Below are 27,378 nucleotides of genomic sequence, written 5' to 3'. Positions count from 1 at the left end.
CAAATTCAGCCCAAACTCAGACTTTTTAATTCTCAGCAAAATCAAGTAAAACCCAAGAACTATATCACGTGATGTTCACACCTTGGTGAGCAGGTTAAATGTTCATGTCCATGACATTAAAATTAGAAAAATACTGAATAAGTATGGCTATCGTGGGAAGGTAGGCAGGTGAATGTCCCTTCTTTTCAAAAGCAATATGGAAGCACAGCTTATGTTTGATAAATTGTATCTGAACAAACCACAAAAATTGTGGAACAACATCTGTAGAGTTAATGAGACCAACATGGAGATGTTTGGTTGTCAAGCATAGTGAGATGTTTGGCAAAGAAACCAAACACAGAGTTTCAACAGAAACACCTCATTCTAAGCGTGATGGTGGCCAGAGAGCTAATAATTTGGGCTTGTTTTGAAGTTGAATGAAACAGGAAATCCAAACCCCAAGAAATGAAAACCAATCACAGAAGATAATATTTCAGGAGCTGCACCAGAGGTGATTGATGTTCGGATGGGCTACAACACTTCCAGCATCATCACACTGAGCACTGGAGCACCGCAGGGCTGTGTGCTTAGTCCACTGCTCTTCACCCTGCTGACTCACGACTGCACAGCCACGCACAACACCAATCACATCATCAAGTTTGCGGATGATACGACGGTGCTGGGACTGATAAGCAGGGATGATGAAAGAGCATACAGAGATGAGGTGAAATGGCTGTCCGCATGGTGTGAAGACAACAATCTATCTCTCAATGTCGACAAAACAAAAGAGATAATCGTGGACTTCAGAAAATCACGTCCTGCCCACATCCCGCTCAGCATCAACGGTTTAGATGTGGAGATTGTTAGGAGTACCAAGTTCCTCGGTGTGCACTTAACTGAGGAACTTACGTGGACACATAACACCTCATCACTAATCAAGAAAGCCCAGCAGAGACTACACTTCCTGAGGCGGCTGAATCAAGCACGTCTTCCCCCTTCCATCCTCACCATGTTCTACAGAGGCATCATAGAGAGTGTCCTGACCAGCTGCATCACTGTCTGGTATGGCAACTGTAACATATCCGACCGCATAGCGCCTGCAAAGGATAGTGAAGACAGCAGAGAACATTATTGGGGTGCCTCTCCCTTCACTACAAGACATATTTTACAAACGCTGTGTCCGCAAGGCCTGCAGCATTGTGCAGGACCCTTACACCCCTCACATGGACTTTTCACACTTCTGCCATCCAAGAGAAGATATTGCAGCATCAAAGCCAAATCTGCGAGGCTGCAGGAGAGTTTTACCCCAAGCTGTTAGACTCCTTAACACCAGGCTGCCCCCTGGGACCTTCCACACGGCCTCAACCTCCTCTACAAAACAGAACTTTTATACATGAAAACCACTATCCTGCAAAGAACTGAAAATCTCATACTGACCTCTAAGGATTTATGAAACATTCTGACCTGTCATTGTTTACACACGTCTTAAACAACTATTATCATACACTGATAATTTCTGTATTATCTATATCTATTATTTATTATTTATTTACTTATTATATTACATATCTTACACATCAATATTGCTGCTACTTGTTTGTCCTATCTTTGCACAATGTCTTGTCTTGTTTGTTTGTGTTTTAATTATAAATTTTAAAATTTTTATTCTATTTTTAATTTACTATTTGCACATCATGTTGTTACACTGTGGACCCTGAGCTTCAATTTCATCTATCTGTATACTTGTATATGGTTGAGATGACAATAAAGTTCACTTTGACTTTGACTTTGATTACTCAACTGCTGCATCATGTGGTCCCATTCCCCCTTGGCTCAACACAGAATTCAAGCCATGCAATTTTAAAGAAATAGACACAACAAAACTAACCCCAAAATGATTGCACCTGTGATAAAATTCTGCAAAACCAGAAAATTTCTCAAATCCCCAAGATTCAAGAGTATTTATTGTCATTTCATCCATATACAGTAATACAGCATACAGTGAAAGAACACAACAGTCCTCTAGGACCATGGTGCTACATAAAACACAGGTCAACGAAGAACCCATAACACATAACATAAGGACAAATAATATATAACAAGGTGCATGTGAGTCAAATGTACTAACATATGCAACCATGTGCAACACTGCAGAACAGAACACATACATCAGATATCAGACCGGTCCATGAGTGTTCAGGAATCTGACTGCTTGGGGGGAAAAAAACTGTTACACATTCTTGTGATGAGGGCCCGAATGCTTCGGTACCTTTTTCTCAATGGCAGAGTGTAAACAGTGAGTGTGAAGGGTGTGTTGGGTCATTCACAATGCGGGTGGCTTTGCGGATGCAGCGTATGATGTAAATGTCCATGATGGAAGAAAGAGAGATACCGATGATCTTCTCAGCTGTCTTCATTATCTGTTGTAGGGCTTTACAATTCCTGACCGTGCAATTTCCAAGCCAGACAGTGATGTAGTTGCTCAGGATGCTCTCTATGGTTCCTCTGTAGAATGTTGTTAGAGTAACTGGTTGAAGATGGGCTTTTCTCAGCCTACGCAGGAAGTAGAGCCGCTGCTGGGCTTTCTTGGCTAAAGAGCTTGTGTTGTAGGACCAGGTGTGTTCTCTGCCAGGTGGACACCCAGGAATTTGGTGCTATTGATGACCTCCACAGTTGAGCTGTCAATGTTCAGTGGCAGATGGTCACTCTTAGTCTTCCTAAAGTCAACAATCATCTCCTTCCAAGACACAAAACACAATGCACATAATAAAGACATTGAAAACAAAGCTGATAATTAACAAAAGTAATATTAACACAAATAAATGACACAAAAATGACATAAAACAAGGATTTGGAACTCCAGCCAAGGGAGGAACCCTGGCTGAAATATAGCAAATGCACTTAAGTCCCCATAATTTCCAAAGCACATTGTCCCAAACACTACCAATTATGCCCACTAGAGGGGGATATGCCATCAAACCCCAGCTAGTAATGAAATTAAACACCAAAAAGTTTCATTTTCTCAAAAATGCTCTTTAACATTAGCACACTCTGTACAGCACAAAAGACAAAGGAATTACCTGTAGCACCAAAGGAAGCCCATAGCAAACAACTTTCAATACAGATATTCAAAGAATTGTCAAAATACAATGCAGAGGACTGAAAAATTATAAATCTAATCGATCAAAGAAACGCAAGTAAACTTGTTACTGCTTAGCACATTCACATTGAACCATCAGGAGCTGTGGATGACCCTCTGGATTTATAGGGTAGCAGGGAGTTCCTGGTGGTGATTGGCAGGAGGGCTTGCCTCTTCAGGGACTACCCACAAAATACATGGAAAATAGCAAAGGTAATTGAAATACATAGACAAAACCACAAATAAAGAATGATGTACAATATATAAACAAGTAAAAGAATCAAAAATGAACAAAAGAGACACAAAGTTTGAATTTCAACCCCAGCCGGGGAAGGAGCCCTGGCTGTGATGTGACACTTTAATAGTAATGATAAGTTCAGGTAAGTAAGGAGGGCCTTGGCTATTTAAGGCTTTATATGTAAGACAGGGGATTTTGAAATGAGCCCTAAGCTTAACTGGGCGTCAGTGTAAATATGTAAGAACAGGAGTTATGTGCTCGTACTTTCTAGTTCTTGTAAATTTCAATTAACTTAAAGCTACGTAAAGAACGATTTGAACAGCCAGTGAATAATGCATTGCAGTAGTCAGTCCTATCAGAAATAAATGCATGAATTAATTATAATTATAAGTTATATACTGATAATAAAACTTCCTCACTGAATTTTCATTGTTGGGGGTTTACTAAGCATTATGGTGTTAAAAGATGGACAAGCCAGCCTTTGCTAGCTTTACTTGCTGACTGTTGTATGGCATCAAAAAAGCTTTTAAAGAAAACAGAACTGAGTTGTAGCAATGGGTGCAGCACATTGACAGCCACGTCTGCTGGTTAAGACACTGACATCCTTTGGGTGTCAAGTCTTTGACGCTGGGCCATTGACCTTGTAAGTGATTCACAGAAGCAGGTTTCAACGAATCTCACATACTCTTCTTTGTCTCCACAGGAAAACCCCTTCAAGCAGAGAATCGTAGAGGCCTTCTCAGAAGATGGACAGGGGAACCTTAGCTTCAATGATTTTGTTGACATGTTCTCTGTGCTCAGTGAAATGGCCCCCAGGGAACTGAAAGCCATCTACGCTTTTAAGATCTATGGTAACAAATTTGTTAGTAAACATTCTCAGTGTATTTTATAATATTATCGCTCTTCTCTGGACCTTTTCTAGTGCTGCATACAGATGTCTTAATTTTCAATTTATTATTGCAATCACTGTAGATATTAAGACAAAGTATAGACACTTAAAAGCAGCTTGGTGTTTATTAATGAATAATAATACCAAATAGAACAAGAAAAAATAGAAAACAAGACTGATAGTAAAAGTCTGGTTAAATATATATATATACAGTTCATCCGGAAAGTATTCACAGCGCATCACTTTTTCCACATTTTGTTATGTTACAGCCTTATTCCAAAATGGATTAAATTCATTTTTTCCTCAGAATTCTACACACAACACCCCATAATGACAACGTGAAAAAAGTTTACTTGAGGTTTTTGCAAATTTATTAAAAATAAAAACTGAGAAATCACATGTACATAAGTATTCACAGCCTTTGCTCAATACTTTGTCGATGCACGTTTGGCAGCAATTACAGCCTCAAGTCTTTTTGAATATGAAGCCACAAGCTTGGCTTTTTGCAGCTCCTCTCAAGCTCCATCAGGTTGGATGGGAAGCGTCGGTGCACAGCCATACTTAAGATCTCTCCAGAGATGTTCAATCGGATTCAAGTCTGGGCTCTGGCTGGGCCACTCAAGGACATTCACAGAGTTGTCCTGAAGCCACTCCTTTGATATCTTGGCTGTGTGCTTAGGGTCGCTGTCCTGCTGAAAGATGAACCGTCGCCCCAGTCTGATGTCAAGAGCGCTCTGGAGCAGGTTTTCATCCAGGATGTCTCTGTACATTGCTGCAGTCATCTTTCCCTTTATCCTGACTAGTCTCCCAGTTCCTGCCACTGAAAAACATCCCCGCAGCATGATGCTGCCACCACCATGCTTCACTGTAGGGATCGTATTGGCCTGGCAGTCACACCAAAGAGTTCAATCTTTGTCTCATCAGACCAGAGAATTTTGTTTCTCATGGTCTGAGAGTCCTTCAGGTGCCTTTTGGCAAACTCCAGGCGGGCTGCCATGTGCCTTTTACTAAGGAGTGGCTTCCGTCTGGCCACTCTACCATACAGGCCTGATTGGTGGATTGCTGCAGAGATGGTTTTCCTTCTGGAAGGTTCTCCTCTCTCCACAGAGGACCTCTGGAGCTCTGACAGAGTGACCATCAGGTTCTTGGTCACCTCCCTGACTAAGGCCCTTCTCCCCCGATCGCTCAGTTTAGATGGCCGGCCAGCTCTAGGAAGAGTCCTGGTGGTTTTGAACTTCTTCCACTTACAGATGATGGAGGCCACTGTGCTCATTGGGACCTTCAAAGCAGCAGAAATTTTTCTGTAACCTTCCCCAGATTTGTGCCTCAAGACAATCCTGTCTCGGAGGTCTACAGACAATTCCTTTGACTTCATGCTTGGTTTGTGCTCTGACATGAACTGTCAACTGTGGGACCTTCTATAGACAGGTGTGTGCCTTTCCAAATCAGGTCCAATCAACTGAATTTACCACAGGTGGATTCCAATTAAGCTGCAGAAACATCTCAAGGATGATCAGGGGAAACAGGATGCACCTGAGCTCAATTTTGAGCTTCATGGCAAAGGCTGTGAATACTTATGTACATGTGCTTTCTCAATTTTTATATTTTTAAGAAATTTGCATAAACCTCAAGTAAACTTTTTTCACGTTGTCATTATGAGGTGTTGTGTATAGAATTCTGAGGAAAAAAATGAATTTAATCCATTTTGGAATAAGGCTGTAACATAACAAAATGTGGAAAAAGTGATGCGCTGTGAATACTTTCCGGATGCACTGTATATAGTCTTTAGAAAAAGCTTACAGAAAATGTAACATTTCCAAGATGAATGTCCTTGGCGGCTTTTTTGATTTAGTGATCGATGTTGTTCATGAGAAGCTTTCACTGACGATTAGATGAAATACTTTTACGTCTCTCGCCCTCTCCTGACGTTGCTCCTTCCCTCTCCTTATGTTGTTTCTGTTTGTCTCTTGTAAGAGCTATATTTATTTTAAAATTCCGCATGGGATTCTGGAGCATGTGATGTTACACACATTTGGCTGGCTGACTGTCAATAAGATGGATATTTTTGTTCAAACTCTTACTTTCCCAAGCTGTAAAGCAATTTGGCAATTTTTAATCCCAGGTACCCATCTGCTCGCAGGTTATAAAGTAATCAATACACCCTGAGGCATCATCCTGGCCTTTTACTTTGTTTACATAGATGTTTTAAAAGTGAGGTACAATTCAGGAAGAGGAGATGCTTTGATGTTAAACTGCCCTTGTAAAATTAAGTTCATCTTTGTTTGTGTGGGGAAAAAACAAAATAAGATATAAAATTTAAAAAACCCATGACACTACAGATGTTTAGGCCAAGGCAACAGTTTTTAACTGGATTCTGTCCTGACTCCACAGGAAAGCAGGTGAGCTGAATTTGTGAATAAACTGGGAGAAGCGTCAAAAGGCCAAAACAAAATAAATTAAAAATAAACTGTAGCGACCATAACCAAGATGAGAGGTAAAATCAAAGTCAAATAAAAGGCAATAAGTCGTAACCAGGCAATACAAGAAAAGAAAGCACACACTATCAAAATGAAAGTAAGGAATTTTATCTGGAGATCGAATAAGGGGTCTAGCGAAAGGATGTTGATCAAGTCAAGGTCACGACCTCAGAGACCCCACCCCTAGAGATGAGGGACATGACCCTGACAACAGTTCTTAAAGAAACAGGCTACAAAGCATCAGTTTACAGTCTAAATCATGAAAGATTTTAAAAGCCAGTGTAAAGAACAAAGCAGGAGTAGGACCACTTACATTTCACAAGGCTGATTGCAACTCTCCATATTCACACGCAAGAGCAGTTGAAAGTGATAACCCTTAGCACAGGGATGCCCAGCTCCAGTCCTGGAGGGTCACAGTGGCCGCAGGTTTTCATTCTAACTTAACTTTTCTTAATGAGTGACCTGTTTTTGCTGCTAATTAACTTCTTTTGAATTAATTTTAATTGACTTGCTCTTGGAGACTCAGACTCCTCAATTGTTTCTTTTTCCTTAATTAGCAGCCAAACAATAATGAAATACAAAATCAGCCAAAACAGGACCAACAAACTGTGACCATCATACAATATCTGAAAATAAAGAAAGGTTAAGGTCTCATGAATGCTGATCTGCTCTTAGAAAAGAGAAAATCCACAATTTTGGAAATGTCTGCTATTGCACAATGAGAGCAGCAACAAGCCATGAAATTAAAGAATGGGTTTAATTAACTACATGACTCAGCGCCTCATTAAGCAACTGGTTGGAGTGAAATTGGTTGAAGTTTGAGGCCCTGACTTAGTTGGTCTTCTGTTGGCTCACTCACTTCACATTTCACTTTCGTTTGGGTGCCATTTAAGGAAAGAAATGAAGCAATTCAGAGGAACGATAAAGAAATTCAGGGTAACATTTCTTAAAAACCAAGTTAATTAAAATTAGTTCAAAAGAATTTAATTAACAGGAAAAAAAGATCACTAATTAAGAAAAGGGTTAGAATGAAAACCTGCAGACGCTGTGGCCCATCAAGACTGGAGTTGGGCACCCCTGCTTAGCAGTTCCATGTCTTCTCAGGAGTACAAGTATGCATGCAGACTAAGATTGGAAAGGAGAGGGTCAGAATAAAGTGCAGAAGAACTAGAATACAATGATCCAAGCATGCAAAGGTAATTCCTGGCAAATGGGCATATTCTCAATTTCAGTAACATCCCTGCCCCAGTGTAAGATGTGATCCAATTTTTCCATTTTTAGCACCTGCATTATTTGTATCCTGTTGATTCCTGAGAACAAGGTGGTTGTTAGGTGTGTATTGTCAGGCGTCAACAACCAGCATCTCTGCTATATCTTTTTCTGTTAGAGTGATAATTTATCTGGGGTTCACATTTTATTTTACTGCTCCATTTTATTAATATTTTCATACTGTCATCATTAGTTCTGCAGACCAGAGGCTCACGGCAGAGGGTTACAGGGTCAAGATCATCACCCAGAGAAGTCAGTTCAACAGTGCAGTCTCTACAGACACTTCCATAAAGCTGATAACAGACACTACCATGACAGGACCTTCAACTCTTTAAGTGTGGAAGGATGCTGTTCACACAGATTTCCTTTCTTGCTGCCTTTGTTTCAGATTTCAACACAGACAACTTTATCTGCAAGTCAGATTTGGAACAAACCCTAAATAAGCTGACCCGGGATGAGCTTACAGCAGAAGAAGTGAATTTGGTATGTGAGAAGGCTATTGAGGAGGCGGACCTGGATGGAGATGGCAAGCTTGCATTTACTGATTTTGAAAACATGATCTCCAGAGCACCTGACTTCTTAAGGTGGGTAGTCCTGTATCTGACAGCACTGAGCAGTTGGAGTGAATCAGATTATACACTAGAGTTATTGAAGGACTGCGTTAGCATGCATCCACAAAGGAAAAAAATGTTTAAAACTTATCTCCATGCTGAAAAGGAAAGACGGTAAAAAACACGTTCTAACTATATAACTTTCAACAGGTGTGCAACAGAAAAGGAAAGAGTAGGTAAAGTATATAGGATAGGAACAAAGCCAGAGCAAATGAACGGAGAAAAGATGAGCGTAGATGAGAAAATGGTACCATTAGAGAAGATAAAGAGAGCAATTAAAAAGTTAGTAGTTAATAACTAATAGTAATAGTAATATATGATTCCAACGTGAGAATGAGCTTAGCTTCTTCTGGTTTTCTTTGAGAAGTGTCTTTGAAGCCTCCTGAAAGAACACAAATGGAGGGATCAGTGTGGCTATGATCAGGAGATCTAAAGTGTTCTACAACAGGCTTTGTAAGGTCTTTGATTTTAACGGTTCGAATGTGCTCCCTGAAATGGCCTGCTAGCTGTCTCCCTGATTTTACCTATGTAGATAACTATACGCTTCTAGAAAGGCAAGAGGCCCATTGTTTAATACTAAATTTAGGGGTACCAGATACAAGCGGATTGTTGGTGACATATTTGCAAGTGACACTGTATCTCCTGTTTCAGCTCAAAGTGCCTGGTGGGTAATGTGGCTGTCTGCTGTGAAGTGAGCTGCGTACAAGATGCTTGCGTAGGTTAGGTGGTCATTGGAAAAAGATCGAGAGGGCTCATAAAAGTGGCTCCTGTGGAAGGATCAGTCTGCAAAATATAGAAGTTCTGCTTAATAGCCATTGGGAGGGTTATTGGATTGAGAGAACCAGCAGGATGCAGATTTCATTATTGGAGTTCCCCTTAGAGTGGATGTTACAATGTCTGCTCCTAGCTTCATTGAGGGACCTGTCCACATTATGAGAAGGGTTTCCTTTGTCATTCTGAGTTCTTCATTACAGAAGTTAACCTCATCACTACAGAGGCAGTGGAGTCTAAGGAACTGTGAAAGAGGTTGAGAGTTTTTAGTATGCCAGGGATGGAAGGAGCTGTAGAAAAGGTAACCATAGAAGTCTGATGGCTTGTAACAGACAGAGGTTTTCAATCTTAGAAAACTGATAGAAAGACTAATATCTAAAAATGGTATCGATGTAGTAGAGTATACACTAGTTAGGTAAAGAGCATCTTTCATATTTAGCAGAGTACCAAGTTACTTTGTATATACCTCTTAACCTTACAAGAGTACAAGAACATGAGGATAGCAGGCTCAGAATTCTGTGTCTTCCCTCAAGTGCAATCCTATACAGAATATAACTATGATGTTCAAAGCTAATATTTTAGTACTTGCCTATCTGGTTATGCCAGATCTTTAGATGATTTCCATCCACTGTTTGATGAAGAGTTTGATGGGTCAGCTTCTGTTCTCACAATAATCTAACATGAGTTCAGCTCATTGCAATATTGAAGTAACAGTGTACTGTACGACAGCTGAGTCATTCATAAATGTTGATTGTTCCTGATTCTTCAGAAAGGAAATATGGATGCATGTAAGCGTGTGTAAAAGATAAATGGCTTTATTGATGGACATCAGTCTATACTGACGTGCTGTATGGTGCTGGCATGATCCCACCAACTGTACATTTCAACCCCAGAGTTTATGACAAGCAAAACTAGCATTTTTCATAGCATATTTCCAGAAACCTTCAGGCAGCAAAGTTGGGCAGCATTCCTTTAGTCACGTAAACTTACTTCGCTGGATCGGTCGCTTGTTAAATATCTCATTAATCACCTACATGTGCTCTAATGGGTTCCACTGGCTGGAAAAATCTTTTTAAGATTGGCTACACATTTCTTGTAGGAAACGGCTTTATAAATCACATAGAAAAGTCGCAAGTGCCCAAATGACATGCAATACCTCACATTGAAAAAGGTAAGAGACGCCTAAAGCCAGCAGCCATTACGCAGTCATTGGAAAAAGAAAGTGCAGTCTCCTTCAGTTCTGTGATTTTACTAGTCAGGGTCTAAACCACAGTTGTGTCAAAATCACTAACTTCTATAAACACAGATATCTAACCTTAGGTGACCAACAAAACATAAGAAATTTCAATAAGTTTTTATTTATTAAGCATCCATTCAGAAACCATGTGCGAAAAAAGAAATCCATCCTATAATTTAGTAACATGTAGAACCATTTTTAGCAGCAAGAACCTGAAATTAATGTTTTCTGTTGGAGTTTATCAGTCTCACTCTTTTCTCCAACATCGCTTCATTGATTTTTGAGGGCATCTATTTATGCACATCTCGATGGGATTGAGGTTTGAACTTTGACTTGGCCATACCAACACCTTACTTTTTTAAACATTTTAGTCATTCAGATGTTGGTTTCCTGGTCTGCGAGAGATCATTGTCCTATTGCATGATCCAATTTCGTCCCAGTTTAAGTAGTTGGACAGGTGGCGTCATACTTGACTCAAGAATATTTGGATACATAGTGGAGGTCATTGTTGCCTCAATGATTACAAGTTTCCCAGGTCCTGTGGCTGCAAAACAAGCCTAAATCATTACCTCTCCACCACCATGGTTGATACTCTGTGTTTGGTTTTCACCAAATATGGCACTGTGCTTGATGACGAAAAATCTCCACCTTGACCTCATCAGTCAAAAGGGTGTTGTTCCACAATTTTTGTGGTTTATTCAGATGCAGTTTGGCAAACCTAAGCAGTGCTGCCATATTCTTTTTGGAGCGAAGGGGCTTTCACCTTTTCTACCTTACATGAAAGTCATACTTATTGGGTCTTTTTCTAATTTTACTATTTTGAACATGAATGTGTAACATGCTTACCATGGATATCACATGATGTAGTTCTTGGGTTTTTCTTTTATTTCTCTGAGCATTAAACGGTCTGAGCTTGAGCTGAATCTGCTGGGACATCCACTCCTGAGAAGACTGGCAGTTGTCTTCAGACCTCTCCATTTGAAAGCAGTCGTTCTCACTGTGGAACAGTGAATTTCAAATTGTTTGGAAATGGACTAAAACCCGTCCCAAATTGAGGAGCAGCAACAATTGCTTCTCTGAGTCCATGGCAGATGTAATTTCTTCTTGGCATGATGTGAACACAACGCTGAGTGCTCCAGAACAGCAGAGTGCCAGATGTTTTGCTTAACTAGAGGTGGCCACACTTCCTGGTAATGAACTAGCCCTGTACATTTCATTAGTGACACTTGGCTGCTGGATGAATACTCTGCTCATTACTGTGGTAGCAGGAAAGGATGGACTTACTGTATACTGTATTTTCCCAAATGGTTTCTGAATATTTGCTTCGTTTTTGAAAATAAATAACAACATATTGAACTCTCTTACGTTTTTATTGGTCACCTGTGGTTAGATAGTTGTGTTTATAAAAATTAGTGACAACACAATTGTGATTTAGGCCCTGATTAATAAAATCACAGAACTAAAGGACTTTCTTTTTACCATGACTGTGACTAATTTTCCCAAAGCCATAATTCTCCAGAGTGCAGGTCACACTTATGCAGTACTAAATTAGAACATTGGCAGCCTGCAACTAAAAGTTGTCAACATGAAGCCTTGTGGTAGAAATCAACTTCTTAATTAAAGAAAGAAACTTATCTTCTAACACCGGGGTCCTCCGTCACGGTCCTGGAGGTCCGCAGTGCCTGCAGGTTTTTGCTCCAACCCAACTGCTTAATAAGAAACACTTATTGCTCACTTTAGTTGTCTCGCTTGTTAAGATTTTGAACCCTTATTGCTTATTTTAGTCTTAAACAGCTGTAGTCTTGGTTTTTAATTGCTCTTAATTAGCAATAACATGCAAATGACAAAAGAGACCAGCATTTCTCCATTTAGCTTGTTACCATTTACTCCTATGTGTGTATTTATCGTGCACTATTGGGTTTAATTAAATACTTGGAAGGGAAGTGAAGAGAAAAAAGTGAAGGGCTGAGAATTACTCATCCATTTCAGCCTTCAAATCATTTGCATGATAACCTTAGAAAGGGGAAGAAAATCTAGGATATGAGAATTACCTGACATAGCAGAGTTTAAGCAGTAACAAGCCATGAAATTGAATTATTGGCAAGAGTTACTTTCTAATTAAGCAACCAGGTTAGAACACTGTGGCCCTCCAGGACTGTGATTGAGGGCCCCTGGTCTAACAGGACGAATCTGATAAAGCCTTTGAGTCAGTAATCAGGCAGAAGAAAAGCTTGTCCATCTGCGTCAATTATTTCACCTTAAGCACCAAGCTGAGGAGGGAGCATCGCTCACAGCAGCCTCTTGCAGCATGATGATAATGGTCAGCAGAACAAAGGCTAAGGGTTCATTTTATAAACTATAAACTATTTACATACACTGTCAATCAACATATATATTTTATTCTGGTTGGTTTATTTGTTTACACTGAAATGACTTACTGTATATACTCCCATTAAAGTTCTCCTGTGGATAAGTCGGGGCTTGGTTTTACTGTAATTTCCGGTATTTTATAGTGTCGGCCGTATAAGTCAAATGCGGAAAACTCAGCCTATCGGTCCAAGACATTATGATATGCTAACGCCCACCTGAGAGAGAAACCACGGAGCACACTGACTTTTTTTTCTATGTATTGTGCCTACGTGACCACACTGTAATACCCGAACTGTTCCGAAGCGACATTTGCACTGTTTTGTGCTTTTGTATCTCACACCCTCATACACTTTTATCGTAAGAGCATCCCTTATCTACGATGGAGCGTTCGATCAGAAGAAAATATGAAGCTGGTTTAAAATTAAAAGTCGTTGAAGTGGCGAAAAAAATTGGTAACTGCACTGCTGCAACAAAATTTGATGTGTCCGAGAATCTGGTGCGAGATTGGAGGAATCAAGAAGATGTAAAAAAAAAAAAATTAAGTGTCATATTTTTAAACGGGCGCATAAGTTGGGGTCTGATTTTGTGATCGATTTTTCGGGTTTCAAGACCTGACTTATACGTGACCGCTCTTGAAATTTCTGTGTATGTCGTGTCCGTTCTGGTTGTTCACAGGCCATCAGCTGCCTTGTTAGTCATCTTTCAGTACATGTTGTTGTTCACTTGACCTCTGTCTGGTTTCCTGATATGCTTAAACAGGTTTCTGACATTTATTAACCCTTTATGCTATTTCTTTACGATGAATGCTCTGTTTTGATATGGAAAGCGTATCAAAACGCTTTATCCTAAAATACTATGTGACCCCTAAGTTGAATTTTTCTTCCACAGCCTCATAAGTTCACAAAGTTTGCTTATGCCCTTTTCATATTTATTTTTTGTTTGCAGCACGTTTCATATCCGTATCTGAGGGCTCTGGTACTTGGGACTGACAGATTTTATGTCGAATGAAGAAGTGTTGCCGACAGACACACTGCCCTTCACTTCTCCCACACGGAAAATGGTTTGGGAGCCACAGGGAAGAGAAAAGATTCAGAAGCCCACCGTTTTCTCGAGGCAGAGGCAAATGCATGTTCATTTTGGTTTGCTTCTTTCTTCCTCTGTGCAATATGTGGTCCTGCTGAGGCCTGAAGAAAAGGTGGCGCATTTGTTCAAGGTGGTCTCGGCAGGCAGCTTCCCGGTGCATTGGCGGCACCTCTTTTTGCTATACAGTATCTGCTGCCTTTGAAGATATCTTTACTGAATTTTCTTAACATACCAGGTTTTCTGGACAGACAAGGGCTGAAAGTGACTTACTTGAAAAGAATCCTCCTTTCACTGGTATGCATCCTATAAAATGGAAATAGCAAAAAAAAAAAAGTACAAACAAAAGCACAGCATTGGCACCAAGGACAAAAGAGACACATTTATAAGAGCTATGCAATTCTCCTCTACAAAATGCATGAAGGCAAACGCATTGTGTGTCCTCTTCATTCCAGTGTCGCTGGAGCATGACGACAATCACATGGACCTGATCTCCAGTCGAAGGAAGGGCTCTCTCTCTATCTTGCTCCCTCACTGCCTGTTGCTGTTCTCATGCTTCTCTCATTCCTCTTTTACTTGTCTTCTTGCGTTTCCACTATTTGTTGAGCTAAACTTGGAATATATAAACTTTCTGTTGCTTGTACACTAAACAAATGTCTTTTGAAAGCATCTTTGGGTCCGGGTCTTTTTGTTGTCATGTACAGTAGGACGTTGAAAGCTACACTGCAAATTGTTGTTGCTACTCAGGGCTTTGATTTAATTTAGTAAAACATGTCAGGAATGTGCACATGAAACTGAAACAGTCTGCAAAGTCTTCAGCAGTAGGTAGGCAGTGTAATGTAGTAACGTAACTGTAAAAGCACAAGACTGCCAGTACAATGTCTGCCTCTGATTCACTGTTCGACCCTGTGGGACTCACTTAGTCTGCCCTGTACTCTCATTGTAACCCATAATCCTTAAATCACCTTAAATAATAAAAATATTATAAAGACAATTTTATTAACAAAAGTTCAAGTTCTAATGGATCTTTGAGTAATCTCTAGCAATTTGCGAGGGACCCCAATGAATGCAAGAATCTGCAAATATGTTTTGTTTATTGCACTAATAATAATACAAAAAGATGCAAGAGATGCAAGATACAATGATCACTGCACAATTAAATCATGTGTGTGAGCCTGGCTGTCAGGACAAAAGATGCATGGCACTCCCCAGACAATGGCAGTTCACCTGTTCTTTAGTGAACAGTTAGGAGCCCGCGGTGATAAAACGCATTGCCGCACCCGCCACACGACAAACCAACTCAGGATCCAGATTAGGACCCGAGTGCAGCCATGCAACGGGTGATACCTCAGCACCGCACTAGTTCAGATGGAGTGGGAACAGTGTGAGGTTTTTACAGTGACTTTTAATAAAATTTAAATTATAAGCAGTTTTTGTGTATATTTGTGGTAATAAACAGCAAAAATGATTAATAGTACAGATACAAAAGAAATCCAACAAAAAATACTAAGCACAAAACAATAAACACAACGCAATCCAGTTTCACAAATGCAAATGATGGTGGTGTACCTGTGAATGGCCACCTGAAAGTTACATAAAGTTTTGTCCTACCTATGATGCCGAAGTACGTGAAGATATGCAGGCACTGGGAGCACTCCCAGATAAAAACGTTTTCCAACCCAAATGAATTCACACGACAAGTGGGCACAGGACAAGAACGTAAATCAAGAGAAATTGTAATCCATTCATGCAGTGAAGCGTTGAAACAAAAAGACACCACCGATTGCGATCCTGTTGGCTTCTTATGGCTCAGTTTTAAGGCTAGTGCGCTCATCCTTCACCCAGCAGCCCTCACTACCCAATGAAGCAATACATCCGGGGTTGCTGGGATTTGCGGTCCATTTAAGTAGCGCTGCAGCATTATCTGCAGTTTTCACATAATGGGTCACAAAACTTTTAATTTTACAAACCCATAAACGAGTGGATTCACAAATCTTAAACTTGGGAACCACCAGGGCCAACTTGTAGGCACATTTGTGCAGATTAGAGTGTCAGCTCTACACTGTCCATAACAGTAATTGCCACCAATTCTAAATGACTGATTTGCTCTACAGTTGCTTACACTACTGTCACCTTGTCGTTTGCAGCTCAGTCATTATGATTTTAGGCAACGCTGTTGAAAGTCAGTATAAAATAGGGCAAAAGTCTCACGAATACTTATTGTCACCTGTTCTGTCAGTGCACTGGCAGATAAACTTTTCCAGCATGACCTGGAAGATGTGCATAGGAAAACAAAAAAGGATCGAGAAAAAATGAAACTGAAGCCAAAATGAGACACAAAATTTAAGGTTGAGAGAACAAGCAAGAAGTAAACAATGAAACAATATGGAAGTTTGTTTTTTTTTTTTGCACAAGGCTAGGTTTTAGTATTCACAGATTGGATAAGGAAATAATTTCCCAGGAATCCTTGTACCCTGTCGTGTTGATTTAACACAGGTCTCAACGCCTTTAGAAATGCATGGAAGCAGACCTAATGACGGCATTACAATATGGTAGCAATTGAGGACCTACAATGGCAGCTAAGAAGTTGCAAAACAAAACACCAAATCTGAATCATTATGAAATACTAGGTGTAAAAAGCTCGGGCTCCTAGAAACTATTGAAATTATCAGAGAAAAAAATTGAAATGCAGAGTCGGCGGTTTCGTTTTGTGGACGTGTTTGTCCCCCCCTTGTCTATCAACGGCTAAACGAGTTTCTCTCTCGTTTGTCTTTCCTCGGAGGTTTCACTTTGGTGACAGAGTCACTTTCTTTCAACTTCATGCTGTAGCCTTGTACTTCTTTCTTCTTTCGACTCATTAACTTGGGGCCGCCTTGGCGGCTCTTTGAGCTTCATGCTGTAGCCTCGCACTTCCTGGGCTGGACAGACACACACTTCCACGCGTAGGCATTTATATATAAGATAATAAAGGAACAGAATCCTCAAGCACAATAACACCCAGTCATGACCCCACCATTCACAAAAATGAATTGTGTTTTTTTTGCCAAGCTATGGCATTATTTGCCAATTATCATTTTGTTGCTTTGCAAAAATATTATCTGCTGCTTTTGGTATCATGGCGCACCAGTCTGCTCTGGTTGTGTAGTGACAGCGGGGATGAGAGAGGTTAATTACAAACGTTATGTGAAATTAAATGACAAGAAGTGTACACACTTTATAGGCTTCATACACAGTGGATCCAAAAAGTATTCAGATCCCTTCACTTTCTGCACACAGATTTAATTTTAAATGGATACATTTGCCTTTTTACTCATCAATTTACACTCAATAACCCATAATGACTTGGGGCAAAAAAACAAAATCTCTCATTCTGTCATATAAGTATTCAGACCCATTGCTGTGGCTCTCTAAATTGTGGTCAGGTGCATCCTGTTTGCTTTAATTCTCCTTGAGATGTATCCAGAACTTGATTGGAGTCCATCTGTGGCAAAGTGATTTGATTGGAGATTGTTTGAAAGACACATAACTGTGTATAAAGCCCCACAATTCACACTGCATGTCCGGACAGAAACCAAAACATGAAGTCCAGGCAACTCTCAGTAGACCCCCACAAACAAATTGTGGTGAGACATAGATCAGGGCAAAGGGGATAAAACCATTTTTAAAGCTTTAAATGTACCCAGAAGCACAGCTGGCTCAATAATTGTGAAATAAAAGATGTTTGAAACCACAAGGACTCTTCGTAGAGTTGGCTGTCCAACCAAACTGAGTGGCTGAGCAGTAAGAGCCTTGGTTAGGAAGGTGGCTGCGAAGTCCTTGGCTGAGATGGGATAACCCATCAGAGGGATGTCTGTCTCAACTCGGCAGCAGTAGTTGTTTATGATAGAGTGGTGGCATGGATGTGGCTACAAAAAGTAGATCTTACAGTATATAATGTAATGTTGACTCACTGTCAGATTGACTGACTAATTCACTGACTCACTCATCAACAAAACACTCTTTCTTGTTTAGTTAAAAAGCTGAACTTTGGCCGGATGGTACGTCTATGTCAGTAGGTATCCTCTAAGAAAGGATATTTTGATATCAACATTTAACGGTAAACCTCCAACACAAAAAGCTTTGATGGGTTTGATTGAAATTTGGTGATGTTATAGAAAGAAAGAGAATTAGCCGACATGTGCGGTTTTATTCCTTGAAATTTACTGGTAAAGTTTTTGTCCTTTTTTAGCTTCAGTGGTGATCATGTGGAGGAACTGGGTGTGCAGTTCATGCAGATGAATGTTGCAGGCAGAATAGCTCAACTAATCGAGCTGTGGCTGTTATTTCATAGCAAGTGGAAATGGGCAGCTGCCCTGCAAAGCAAAACAAAATCAGGTGAGAAGTGCATGGAAAATAAGATGTGATGAAGGAAAGTTAGGCGAAACTCAAAGAAGACGTGGTCAGCGAGTGGCCTTCTTGGGTACATGCAACACTCCTTATTCTGTTAGCTTCTTCTTAAAGCACAAGCAGATTCAAGCTGGATTGGATTATCAAGCATGCTTAGATGCATATACTTTAAAAAATGGGGTATGAGAGACCCTTTGGTGGTAATATACATGCATAGAACTTGAGTGTCCCTTTGGAGGTCACACCAAAGTGTGCCACTAATCTCCAGTACACAAATCAGAAATTTGGACGTGCTGGTGCAGTGTACCATCCCACTTCAAGCCCTGGGTACAACACAAGCCAGGAGTGACAGCATGCCTTAGTAAAGGGGTCCTCCATGGACAGAACACAGAGGTGGTAGACATTGTACAAAGTTCACCATATTTATTCTTTTCACCTGTTCTTATCTGTACAATGCTTAAAAGGTTCAGTTCATGGGCCACATAAATGTGCAGCCAGTAAACGTCAATGCTGCATGTAATAAGTTAAAGGAAACCATGATTTAGTTTACACTGCTGTTAAGCTAAACCCTCCAAAGCTTTGTAACGGTACAAGATTACAGATCAAAGCATTACATTAAAATCTGATGGAAGTTACCATTTTTACAGAATGTGTGACAAGGTGAAATGAATTTATACCCAAAATTCCCATTATTCCTGCTAACTTCCTGTTTGATTTCAGAAGAATGCAGTGCAAAGCAATCAGATGACAAATCAAAAATAAAATTGAGGCACCAAGGTGGACCTTGTGTAACTGGAAGATTTTTCAAATGAAAATACACACAATAATTGCAAGAATGTCTTCTTCAGACTGACTCCATGATGGCAACTAAGCCGTTCTTCAGGATTGGGACCCAGAAGGGGTGGGTTCATGAGTGCAGAACTGACATCATAGGTGGAATGTTCATTAATCCTCTGTTCTGCAAAGGGAAGCAGAGAAAAAGCTTTAGGCGACAGTGCCACCCTCTGGCTTGGAGTGCAACTACCAGTAGAGCCCTAAAGCTGTCTCCCATACCAATGTATGCGATGGAAAGCTGTCTCCCATACCAATGTATGCGATGGCGGTTTCCTCTGAAATTGTGTTTTGCAATGACCATCAATAAAAGCCAAGTCACGAGGTAAAGCAGAAATTGATCCCATGCAGGAATGTTTTACTTATGGCCAACTGTATGTGGCATGTTCAACTCTAACAAGCTCCCGTGAACTAATAATATTAAACCCTAAGGAAAAATTGTGTACGGAACAGTGCTGTTACTTACATAGTACTTCTGATACATTTGTTTAATCCTCAGGACTAAAACTGAAGCCTAGTGTCTTAGGAAATTTCCCACAGCGAGGAACACAGCTAGTTGCATATAAAACCACAATGGACATGGGCAAGCAACCCAGTACTGGTCAGTCCTTGAGGAATAGGGAAAAATATTCACTCCCTTCTCGTTTTTCCCTAACTACAACATAGCAGAAATAAATGGCTGCTTACATTAAAAAATATACTAGGTTCAGGATTGCTGGGGACAGGCCTATCTTGGAACTGATGAGCGTCAGCGCATTATAGAGCACACAGCAACTGTGACAAGAAATACTCTCCAGACATTATAAAGGTTTGGGGCAGCCACCCTTATATTATATCCTGGCTGCAGAAGTTCAAAGATAATTGAACAGAGATATTCACAAGACTGAGTCCAAAACAGAACTGCCAGACTGGAGGTTTTAAAGGACCGGAGAGGAAGTGACATCATCCAAAGTGCCGGAACCGGAAGTGACATCATCCAAGCCGCCGAAAATGATGACATCCATGGCGCCAGAACCTGGTGGGATTTCCTGGGAACGGTCTGCAAGGAACTGAGAAACACAGTCAGCACCCCCTGCCGCCCCCGGTCTGATATGGTATTATCACTACTCAAGCCCTTTAGCTGTCTCTTATTCGCACATGTGTGACACAGTGAACACTCACAATCGGAGTCGCCTTCACTGTTTCAGGGCTGATGTCGAGTTTTGTCGAAATTCAGGGGTAGAGGACGGTAATCGGTAAACTGTGATAAAACTCACCCTTACGTTTAGGTTTGACTCTCTTTGCTAGAAGGAAAGTTAAGTAGCTTTGTCAATTTAATCTTGATTCCCTGCGTGAGTAGCAGAGCAAACAACTTCTAAAATGGCATCGACATCTGGCAAGAGACTAAATACTCCATTGATGTTTTACGTATTATCGCTGAATCTGACTTGGGTTTGTCGGACTTGGAATTTTATGCAAGTAATCAGGAGATGAATATTGAAAATGAAGTGAGGTATCAGCATCAGCTGATCAGTCCCCAGTTGATTGTGGAGCTGAACATGTTTGTGTAGCCGATACGCCTATAGCAGCGTTCGCCTGGGAGGACCACCACTTACGATGACAAACCGATGACACTTACAAGGTACAAAAAATATTGCGTCACACTGCGACTGCTACCGCTGCCCCACTGTGCTGGCCATCAAGGCGCCCCCGTACAGCCACTACCGCCAGAGATGCCAAACATGTGCCAACAGCAGCCACAGCACATAACAACAGACATTTTATGTTGACTTATGTGTGAAATCCATTGCTTTGTGTGCTTTTCAGTAAACTGAGTTTTCTGGAAAAAATATTCACCCCTCACAGAGTTAATATGTTTTCAACATTTTTGGAGAGGAAAACTATAGTACCCAGAGAAAAACACAAACACACACCCAGGAATAACGTCCACATGGATAACAACAGGACTGGGATTTGAACCAAGAATACAAGACTTCTGTCCTTTCTTAAATGGACACTCTTCTTTGGTTACAGATACTAATAATACTAACATGGTTGCCCTGTACTCTTCCTAATTTGATGACCTTCCACATCTGTGCTACTCTTGAGCTCAGCATATTTAGACCTGACAATTTTCAATTTTACAAAAACGTTACAATTGTACACGTAAAGAAAAGGTCTAAAGGTCTAAAATTTGTAGCTACAGGGTAAGACTCACTTTCTGTCTATCTGAAACTCTTCCATATTGAGGGGAGCTGCCCTGCGTGAGCCTCATTTAACTCTTATCAACTCAGGTATGCTTTATTCCACAGCTTCCTTCTCTAATGAAAAGCAATCAAAAAGACATTACCTACTGTATTTACTGCTTAGCAGCACTAAAATGGTCCAGATGCTGCAGATGTTCTACCAGACGGTTGTGGCGAGTGCCCTCTTCTACGCGGTGTTGTGCTGGGGAGGCAGCATAAAGAAGAAGGATGCCTCACACCTGGACAAACTGGTGAAGAAGGCAGGCTCTATTGTAGGCATGGAGCTGGACAGTTTGACATCCATGGCAGAGCGACGGGCGCTGAGCAGGCTCCTGTCAATCACTGAACAGTGTCATCTCCAGACAGAGGAGCAGCTTCAGCGACAGACTGCTGTCATCGTCCTGCTCCACTGACAGACTGAGCAGATCATTCCTCCCCAACACTATGCGACTCTTCAATTCCACCCCTTAAACGTTAACATTATAAAAAGTTATTGTCTGTTTTTACCTGCATTTTTATCACTCTTTATGTAATATTGTTTTTATCAGTATGCCGCTGCTGGAGTATGTGAATTTCCCTTTGGGATCTCTCTCTCTCTCTCTCTCAAATTAGAAATGATATTGTTGATTCTCTCAGCTTGGCTCCAGCAGATCCCAGTGACCCTGCAGTTAGGATATAAGGGTTGGATAATGGATGGCCCTTTATTTATTCAGCCAATCAACAATGACATCAGGCCATACCACATGCACTTCAGAAGAGGTCAGCCAACCGAAGCTAAGTAAGTTCAGGCCCGGCAAGTACTTGGATGGAAGACCATCTCATGAAAAGCCTGGGTTGCTGCTGAAAGAGGTGTTGGTGAGGCCAGCAAGGGTGCGTCTTACTCTGTGGTCTGAATGTGGAACTCATTGCCCCAATGCAGTGTCTGGGACATTGTGTTGTAAAAATGGATGAGACGTAAAACTGAGGTCTTGACTCTCTGTGATCATAAAAAATCCCTGGGCATCCTTCGTAAAGAGCAGGGTGTATCTAGATGTCCAGGGCCTGATCATGGCCCCCTAATCATCACCATGTGTCTAACTGGCTAACTGTTTATCACCTAAACTGTTTATCACCACTTCACCACCTAACAGCTAATGTGTGATGAGCATACTGGTGCAAAAATGTATGCCATCACATCATCCATGTGGATGCTACACAGTAGTGGAGGTTGAAGTGGCTCACTGTGAAAGTGTACTTTGAGGAGTGAGAAAAGCGCTGCATAGAATTATAATTTATTATTATTATCGTTATAAGTTCTAAGTGTCTTCAACTCTGCTGAGATTGGCATGACAAGCTGCACCAAAGACCTGCTGGAATGTTTGGCTTATTTTATTGTTTTATATGCGATGACATCATGCTCTTCATCCTGGCGAGACTAACATCCTCAAAGCCACACCGGCCCTCAGTATGAATGGTTCACTAGTAAGATGAACTACAGCGGCTTGCCATGCTTTTCTTCATTTTATTCACAATGACCTCATTTTGTTCTCTTAAGCCAGGTGAATAAACTCCATTTAAACGTGTCCATCAGTCTGTGCCGCCCCGTCAAATAGAAGCTGATTGAATAAAAAGCCTACACAGATCGGATGGATTAGATTTCTAAGCATTAGCGAGCCATTATGGAATTTGAGAGATCGCCCATGCGTTTGCATCTCTTGCCCCTCAACTCATCCAAGACAATGCCACTGGCAGCGCTCCCTGGCTCCATCTTTTCCTGCTGAAGGGATGAAAGGCAATATAGTGTGATATATTTAAAGAAAGATTTCATAGAAAGAATGTTTAACTTGAGCAGCTTCATTACGGGCAGCTTGCCTCAGCATTTCTGTGCTCGATTAAGAGGCAGACGTAAATCTACAGCGGCGAGGCTCTGAGAACTCTGCCCTTGGCGGTATTATCATGCGGCTGATTTATTTCTCTCTTCTTTAGAGTGAAATGAAGTGGAAATTGATTTGAAACAAAGTGGCGCCCAGAGGAAACGCCACTGAAATCCAGCAGTTCATTTAATGAGAGGCCACACACTTGGCTGAGGTGTCTGGGTAATGAGGCATAGCACACTTTGGAGCAGGAGAAATGGGCCTGGCGAGTGAGCCCTGCATCTCCTGCGAGACGTGTTACAACACTGTCTGATTATCTGGCTTTGGCACAGGCCAAGGGGAGCTGAATGCCACTTCAAGTGCAGAATGCCCCATGGAAGTGGAGCTCACCTAACTGATCAGACCCACAATGTACCCTCAACTAACCACCTGCACTTCAGAAGAGGTAATGTGCCTGAAGCTAAGCAGAAGCTAACTACTGCCTGGCCGGTACTTGACCAACAAACAAAAGTTTGGGTTGCTGCTGGAAGAGGTGTTAGAGAGGCCATCAGGGGGCACATTCCTTGTGGTCTACATGTGAAATCCCAATGCCCTAATGCCATGATAGGGGCACTGTAAAAGTTCATGTCTGATGACCTGTCTTGGACTGCAAACACCAAGGTGGTCATTCATTTCACTTCTAGAAATTGCTTAGGAAAAACAATCAGGGACAAAAGCTGCTGGCGAACTTTTACTGCTCTCCTATAGAGAGTGTGCTGACGTACTGTATCGCGGTGTGCTATGGAAGCTGACACCGGGGGGCTTCAGCATGTCATTAGTGCATCTCAGAAGATTGTCGACTGCCCTTGTCCTCCCTACAAGAGAGATGACATGGAGAGAACATTCAAACACTTAGGTAGCTTTGTGGAAACGAAATCTCCACAGTACCTGTAGGCAGACACCATAAAGATGGAGCTACTAGGGTTCTTTCTACACTTGGAGGTCATGAAATCTTCTACTTTAAAATTATGACTAAGTCTCTTGACCTTTGTTCTTGGTCCCTAAAAGGCACTATATACTGAATGAGCAATTTCAGTTGTAACATCTGGTGTACAATTTAATGTTCTTGTGCGGCTTTCTAGATGGCTTGTACTGTATTTCTTTAAGAAATGAATGGAGATCACATATTGTATTTTACTAGGCAATAATGGACACTTTGCTTCAGTATTAATCTGACCGACTCCCACTTGCAGAAGTTTGCCTTGGCCTTACTCTGATGAATGCACACACACACACACGAACACACTCTCTCACACACACGCACACACACACGAACACACTCTGTCACACACACACACACCCACCCCTCCATGGCCATGTCAGCTACAGCACCTCCTCACTGTGGCATCAGCTGAACTCGCTTCCTCCTTTTTATAATAACATGACTTCAGTTCAGCCATGCTATGTGCCATTTTATGTCACACCTTTTACTAAGCCCACCATTTATTTACATTAAGAAAATAAGAGAAGTGCCACACAAACACTCAACTGGGTGCCAGTTTCAGTTTATGTCTGATATGAAAAACTTGCGACAGAAGCACACGGTCAGTTCCTCTTTGTTTTTGTTCCACATCCTTTAAGAAGAAGACACCAAACACCTTTTGGATCTGAGGGTGTGCTTGTTTATGGCATCAGAGACATGCAGTGATGCCCAAGTAAACAAAGAGTGTTCAGTGGTTGGTGTTCTGCATATTTCATCTCTTAATACCCAAAACATAGCATGATTTGTATGAAGGGCAACAAATAATTTATTTCCAGCGCCTCATTCGAGTGGCAGCCTTTCCAGCAGCTCCGTGTATGACTTTATCTTTTACCTTTTTTCTATTTTTTCTATTTTTTTTTTCTCAATTCACTATGAGTATACTGCTGCTGGATTATGTGAATTTCCCCTTGGGATTAATAAAGTTATCTATCTATCTATCTATCTATCTATCTATCTATCTATCTATCTATCTATCTATCTATCTATCTATCTATCTATCTATCTATCTATCTAATCTTATTGCTGCTCTCAACATCAAGCACTATCAATTTTTTGACCCATGGCCCTTGGGGACCTCATGCAGCTGCTAGTTATCATGTTAGCCTTTTTCTTCTTTAGATGCTGATTCTTAACTGGATGTATCACATTACATTATTATTTCTGATGTCATCTCTCCTTTTATGTTCCTATTTAACAGCTTTAGGTTTCATGGTCCTGACTGTGGATATCACCTCTCTGTACACAGTCTGTCCTCATGGATGAAGGTCTTAGTGGCCTCAAACAGACATCCAGTCCAGGATTCTCCCATAAACACCCTCATCAGAGTGGCAGAGCTGGTTCTTACCCTAAATGCCTTCTCATCTTACAAGTTTTTTCAAAAGTTGCAATGGGTAATAAAGTAGAACCTAGTGATGACAACATCGTTGTCAGCTGAGTGGCAGAGCAATTCTTTTCTTCCTTTTGTACTGGATCTGTGCAAATATCCATGATTGTGCTTGTGCCTTTTCTTGCTCCAGAAGTCAGCTGCTACAATTCATTAATGATTTTACTGGTTTCCACACATCTCTTCTGTTTACAGTCAATGTTTCCACCACAATGCTACCATTTTTAGGTATCAGTCTTTTTTTTCAGCTCTTCTGGCCTTAAACTCTTTGTGTGGTACAAACTAGCTGACTCACACTGTTACCTTCTCTACAGCTCCTTCCATCCCTGACATACCAAACACTCAGGACCTCTTTCACAGTTCCTTAGAAGACACCCTTCTCAGGACAGGAGTAGACCTTGTAATGAGCCAAGCAAAACAGTGAGTGTGTACTGAATGGACGGATGAGCTGGGATAACAAGAAGGTCTGTCTTCTCCAAGTTGAGCTGAAGATGGCGTTCCTCCATCCAGGTTGCAATAGTCGTGAGAAATGCAGAGATTCTAGCTGATACTGTATGGTCTTCTCGAGGGAATGACTGGTACAGCTATGTGTCATCAGCGTGGAACTGATAAGAGAAACCATGGGGCAGGATGATAGGGCCTAGTGAGGGGATGTATAGAGAGAAGAGAAGAGGGCCCAGCACCAATCCTTGAGGGCACCCCCCTAGTTGCTCCTTTGACATCTCTCCTCGCCAGGACACATGCCCAAGTTAGGTAGGTCTTAAGCCACCTGAGGGCCGTCCCAGTGATGCCAGGTTCAGAGAGGGTGGCAAGGAGGATCTGGTAGTTGACTGTGTCAAAGGCAGTGGAGAGATCTAGCAGGATGATGACAGATGGCATGTTGGCAGAGGTGGGTAGTAACGAGTTACATTTACACCGTTACATTTAGTTGAGTAACTTTTAAAAAAAAAAATTACTTCTAAGAGTAGTTTTACTGCACCATACTTTTTACTTTTACTTGGGTACATTCGTGAAGAAGAAACGCTATTCTTACTCCGCTACATTGGGTAACACTCGACTCGTTACTTTTTTCCATTTATACATTAAACTATATTTTTGCGACATAGAAGTTGCCAGTGGATCGACTGCATGACTGTTTCACTAATCAGACATAGCCATGCATTCAAGTGACTACGCACAAACTTCCTGCGTCTTGAAGCCTGTGAGAGACTTTTTAGTCATGCGGGGCTCCTGTTCACTGCTAAACGGTCACAGCTTCACTGCAAGAACCAAATCATCGTTCCCAAGCCTGCCGTTCATGTCTTTTCTCCTTTTCTTTGATTCCCCCTTCTTTTTTGTGCTGACCGTATATATACACTCCCGTCTCTGTGGGCCTTAATCACATGCTGCAGGAAGCCAATAAAACAATTAAGAATGATCGGACCGATCGGACTCGCTCCAACTACCTCATTAACTCCCCACGGTCGTGCAATTGCACCCACGGAGAGTGACACGGCTTTATGGATTTGAAACTGGCCTTTTTTTTATTTCTCTTGAAGCCGCCGAGCCACTACACCAGAAGGTGCATATGCAGTATTATACTGTCAGTGTACAGGATATCTCGTCACGGTAAGTACTT

At 41.2% G+C, this 27,378-nt stretch overlaps 1 protein-coding gene across 1 annotated transcript in view; it reads left to right on the top strand.

The window, feature by feature from the left end:
• cib2 (calcium and integrin binding family member 2) overlaps positions 1-14,729 on the top strand; it is a 70,632-nt gene extending 55,903 nt beyond the window's left edge. The window contains exons 4-6 of the mRNA XM_039773663.1: positions 4,060-4,207; positions 8,380-8,575; positions 13,926-14,729. Coding sequence (XP_039629597.1) covers positions 4,060-4,207; positions 8,380-8,575; positions 13,926-13,947 — 366 coding nt within the window. The 3' untranslated portion in view covers positions 13,948-14,729. The remainder of the gene's footprint in view (positions 1-4,059; positions 4,208-8,379; positions 8,576-13,925) is intronic.
• The last annotated feature ends 12,649 nt before the right edge of the window (positions 14,730-27,378 follow it).

Source organism: Polypterus senegalus, chromosome 12 (genome assembly GCF_016835505.1).
Source record: "Polypterus senegalus isolate Bchr_013 chromosome 12, ASM1683550v1, whole genome shotgun sequence".
Classification (NCBI taxonomy): Eukaryota; Metazoa; Chordata; class Cladistia; order Polypteriformes; family Polypteridae; genus Polypterus; species Polypterus senegalus.
Note: the sequence above shows the minus strand (reverse complement) of the source record. Positions and strands in the feature narration are given on the sequence as shown.